This window comes from Sceloporus occidentalis, unplaced genomic scaffold (assembly GCF_023333645.1).
Source record: "Sceloporus occidentalis isolate IW3139 unplaced genomic scaffold, rSceOcc1.0.p SCAF_38, whole genome shotgun sequence".
Classification (NCBI taxonomy): Eukaryota; Metazoa; Chordata; class Lepidosauria; order Squamata; family Phrynosomatidae; genus Sceloporus; species Sceloporus occidentalis.
In genome coordinates, this window is record NW_028317018.1 from 5772868 (window position 1) to 5777724 (window position 4857).

Below are 4857 nucleotides of genomic sequence, written 5' to 3' on the forward strand. Positions count from 1 at the left end.
CCAGCTACCCAAAAAAATTATATAGTCAAAACAGACTACGCTTTAATAAATGCGCTGTTGCTGCTATAACAATTCATGTATGTCCTAATTCATGTGAATTTTTATTCACACGAAAGGTTAACTTTTCAACAAGTTTCCTGGTGATGTTGTTTGAGACTTGGAGATTAAGTGTTACCATTGGGGAAGTTGTGATACAATTTTTTACTGCATGTTCCTTCAGCAACATCAGATATCGAAAGTGGGAGTAAGAATGCTTGATTGTCATTTTGTATCAGAACACCAATTAGCCCAGTGCTCCAACACAATACCTTGATTTAAACCATGGATTTGGCCTAATGAAATCCATTTTCTCTACAGAAGAGAGCTTCCAGCAATGCGGGATTATTCTGACAATTTGTTGGATCATTTTGCTGGAATAAAGTAACAAATTACAAAACACAAATAGGATTACATACCCTCTCAAGCCATTTATTAATTAGTATAAATTTGTATACAAGACACCCATTATCTATACCATATTACAAACAACCATATCCCCAGGTAGCAGCAAATAAGTAGACACAACAGCCAACGCATGATTTGATGTGAAAATGTTAACTTTATTTTCAGTTAAGTGTACAGGTTGAACCCTCACATCTTACTGAGACCAATTACGTAAACCTTCCAGATGTTAAATTGAGTCCATTGCTGGATCAAACTTTTTACAAAATGTTCAAGGCTGAAGATACAAAAAGACTCAATACATTGCAGAACATACAAGCAATATGATCACCATGATTTCTGTAAGGGCTCTCACCAGCATTAACAGGAGTCAAAGCTCCTTAATGCATTATACATTTGGAATGACTAAAAAGAAAACAAAAGAAATGTACAGTCCTCAGTTGCATTGTGGTTTATGCTTGCCATCTCTGCATTCCAGTTATTGAATCCTGAGCCAAGCGCCAACAAAATAAGGGAAAGCCATGCCAATGTGATCTTCCTGCAGGTGTTTAAAATGGGGTAGTCCATTTAGAAGCATTTACGGTGGACAATGGAAGGCCCAGATTCGTCATATTCTTGCTTGCTGATCCACATTTGCTGGAAGGTGGAGAGAGAGGCCAAGATGGATCCTCCAATCCAGACTGAGTATTTACGCTCAGGTGGTGCAATGATCTGTAGGGAGGAAAAGTTATAGGTTAGTTGCATCATTTCAACATTGCAATGCGCAGTACTGCTTGGGACTAATAACTATAGCAGTGTGCCATATAAAGATTAATCTTTTAAATTAAATCTTACCTTTATCTTCATTGTGCTGGGAGCCAGTGCAGTGATTTCCTTTTGCATTCTGTCAGCAATGCCTGGGTACATGGTGGTTCCACCAGACAGAACGGTGTTGGCATACAAATCCTTACGGATGTCAACATCACACTTCATGATCGAGTTGTAGGTAGTTTCGTGGATACCACATGACTCCATACCTATTGAAAGGTTTTAGAGATTAGATGACCTAGCTTTACTCCTTACATCTTAGGGTAGTGCATGAATGTCTACTCACCAAGGAATGAAGGCTGGAATAAGGCTTCTGGGCACCTGAACCTCTCATTACCAATGGTGATGACCTGCCCATCAGGCAATTCATAGCTCTTTTCCAGGGAGCTAGAGGAAGCAGCAGTAGCCATCTCTTGCTCAAAGTCAAGAGCAACATAGCAGAGCTTCTCCTTGATGTCACGCACAATTTCTCTCTCAGCTGTGGTAGTAAAGCTGTAGCCTCTTTCAGTCAGGATCTTCATGAGGTAGTCTGTCAAGTCACGTCCAGCCAAGTCCAGACGCAAGATGGCATGAGGCAGAGCATACCCTTCATAGATGGGCACAGTGTGGGTTACACCATCACCAGAGTCCATCACAATACCAGTGGTACGTCCAGAGGCATACAGTGACAGCACAGCCTGGATGGCAACATACATGGCTGGGGTGTTGAAGGTCTCAAACATTATCTGCAGGGGAAAAACAGATCTCATTAGTGAACATATTAACTCTTTAATGCACTACAAACCATGCATGTGTCATCGCACAAATGTGACTGTTCTAAACTCCATAACTTTAGACTACCGTTCAGGCAAAGCCAGTATGTGCAAAGGCAAGCAGGGTGAACTCTAAAAATACAAACCACTCAAAAGTTAAGACGCCAACTATTTGAAATTGCATAAAGATGTTAGTTTCTGTTAAGCAAACTCCAAACATTTTAGTTATAAAAAATGAAACCTGTAAATTCCATGAAAAGGCGACTCAGATGAAATGGAAGTCCTGTAAGGGACAGCAAGATTTATATAACTAGGAAGACATAAGTAGATCAAGTAGTAAATACATTTTGCTCCATTAGATTTGTACCTGCGTCATCTTCTCACGGTTAGCTTTTGGATTCAAAGGTGCTTCAGTCAGCAACACTGGATGCTCCTCTGGGGCAACTCTCAGCTCATTGTAGAAGGTGTGATGCCAGATCTTTTCCATATCATCCCAGTTGGTAACAATACCATGCTCAATGGGGTATTTCAGTGTCAGGATACCTCTCTTGCTCTGAGCTTCATCTCCTACATAGCTATCTTTCTGTCCCATACCAACCATGACACCCTGGAGAAGGAATTTCAGACAGTTTCAATAAACACATCAGAAAGCAAATTTGATCCCATTACTCATAACTATAAATCGTTAGAGCCTTTATGTTGTGCATGCCTCATGTGGAAAACTGCAAGGTCCTGCATTGAGCCTTTATGCTCCTTAGATTTTATGGCAGATGTATAGTCTCATTTTTAAGAACCATTTGTGTAAATTTGATTGTCAAAGGCATGACCTAGTCCTGTACAGTTGTTAGATAGTTTACCAATTAAGTTCCTGCCCCCCCCAATCTGCAAAGGGGGTGGGGGAGGCAGATCCCAAGTTAACTTCACATGCCTTCATCCAGACACAAAGCGTGGACATCAATGAATACAGGACAATTCCTCCAGTCATTGCATGCATTTGACTTTAGTATGTACCAAATTAAAGGTCACAGCATTAATACTCATTTAAGCTACACAAATAGCATGTCAGTATTCCAGTTAACCAAGTCAAATCCAAAATGATATAGCCCTGCAGTGGGGAGTTTAATTATAATAGGATTTAAATGCATGTTTCTATAGCCACTTGCATTTCAGAAGTTACATAGCAACATTTCAAACACAGTATAAAGGAGATTAAAATTAAAAAAATTGTACAGATTTTAAGAGGGCAAATTAGTATTAATACATCAGAGAAAGTGCCATACCTGGTGTCTGGGGCGACCCACAATTGATGGAAACACTGCACGGGGAGCATCATCTCCGGCAAATCCAGCTTTGCACATACCAGAGCCATTGTCAACAACGAGGGCAGCAATATCGTCTTCCATTGTGATCTGTATAGAATGAAAGGCAATGTTGAATGCAAGTCAGTCAAGTACTTTGCATGCAGTGAGGGGGAAAAAAAACACAAAAAAAAAAAAAAAAAAAAAAAAAAAAAAAAAAAACTAGTATACTTCCTGCTCACCGCCCTACTCCTGCCACTAGAGGGCGTATGGGTTTGCACATCACTGCATGGAGACAAAGGGAAGTCCCTTTCTTCTCAGATTTACCAAATAAGGTAACAAACCAGATTTACAACAAGGGGCTGTACAATGATGGGGGAAGGGAAGGAAATGGGCAACTACATCATGAGTCACCCCACTGGCCAAACCCAGACGTTGCTGCACAGTCCACCCAATGTAATAAAGATATATATTTTGTCACATTGTATGACTCAGTATAAGCCTTCCCCAGAAGTTCACATACCAACATTAGTGCCATTTAGCTTTCTTCATTAGCAAAGAAGCCCAGATAACGTTACAATTTAAGTTAACATGCCAAAGACTTAAGCAAAAGCCGCCTACAAGAGAGTACACATCCAACACATTTGAAGGGAGTCTATTTACCCGGTAACAGAGCCAGCAGGCTATACTACCACAGCATACAAGGTCAGATACATACAGCCTGCGGTATAGGTCACCCCTCCTTCATGCTGCCTCCACGATTAGACACCTACGGAAACGCCCAGTTTAACGGGATCAAGTCCCGACACCATCCGTATAAGAAAGGCAGCAATACCACAGATAAGTGGGTTCAGGCAGCATATTTAAAACGAACAGATAAGCGAGTAGACGCAACACATAGCAGTATATGCCACTTACTTGAGTACAATAAAACAACGCCCTAAATGAGAAAACACTCCCAAACTTTAAGGAAATAAATACGAAATACCAACAGATTAAGCAGCGATAGGCTAGGGAATCGCATACGCGATTGGACTACCACTCCCTAAATTACCGGCTTCTTACCTTGTTGTCTGCTGCAAGGATGCTTCTTTGTGCTAAGCGGGCGGGTCACTCAGCGGATCCTGCTCTTGGCGCCGGTTTTATGCTGCGCGCTCCCTAACGGTCTGACCATATAAGGAGCGTTCTAGGAACCGGGTTGTGGATTGGCTAGCGAGACTGCGGACGGGGAGGGACGTTCAGTGAGATAGGGGACCAACCCTTGTCCAACACAAAGGAACCGCCCCTCTCGACTAACGTTGGACGATAGTACAGAGTACGATAGAGTGTTATGCAGTTGCATTCCTTACATATAATGTTTAACCCTTCTAGTGCCATACACTACCTTGAACTCCACTATTTAATTACGCAAAGACTCCATAGTCTTACCGATAAACATATTAATTTACAGCAGGGTGACGTCTTCTGTGCCCTTAACTTTCCCCTTTTGTCTAGTGTACGCGATATGATAAAGCGTCCTTGCAATATCGTATGCAAGAATCACGAGGGTGGTATGTAGA

General features: G+C 41.5%; 1 protein-coding gene across 4 annotated transcripts; it reads right to left on the minus strand.

Annotated features, from left to right (window-relative positions):
- Nucleotides 1-972: 972 nt before the first annotated feature.
- Nucleotides 973-3406, minus strand: LOC149290668 (actin, cytoplasmic 1). 4 transcript variants are annotated; one of them, XM_089488476.1, is made up of 5 exons: nucleotides 3281-3406; nucleotides 2368-2607; nucleotides 1535-1973; nucleotides 1276-1457; nucleotides 973-1152 (listed from the first exon to the last, which is right to left on the minus strand). In XM_089488476.1, exons 1-5 carry the CDS (start codon nucleotides 3401-3403, stop codon nucleotides 1009-1011), a joined length of 1128 nt encoding a protein of 375 aa, XP_089344602.1. In that variant the 5' UTR covers nucleotides 3404-3406; the 3' UTR covers nucleotides 973-1008. The 4 variants fall into 4 exon arrangements, with proteins under 4 accessions (XP_089344602.1, XP_089344604.1, XP_089344603.1 ...); XM_089488478.1 differs by having other exon boundaries at nucleotides 2368-2478; nucleotides 3281-3403; XM_089488477.1 differs by having other exon boundaries at nucleotides 1535-1975; nucleotides 2481-2607; nucleotides 3281-3403.
- Nucleotides 3407-4857: the final 1451 nt, after the last annotated feature.

Bases quoted from the DNA above. Each gene is read 5' to 3' on its own strand.
- LOC149290668 (XM_089488476.1), bottom strand. From the start codon at position 3,403: ATGGAAGACGATATTGCTGCCCTCGTTGTTGACAATGGCTCTGGTATG. The intron at 2,608-3,280 runs GTATGGCACTTT...TTCCTTCTCCAG, and splicing joins TGGGTCGCCCCAGACACCAG to GGTGTCATGGTTGGTATGGG. The intron at 1,458-1,534 runs GTGAGTAGACAT...ACCTTTCAATAG, and splicing joins ATTCCAGCCTTCATTCCTTG to GTATGGAGTCATGTGGTATC.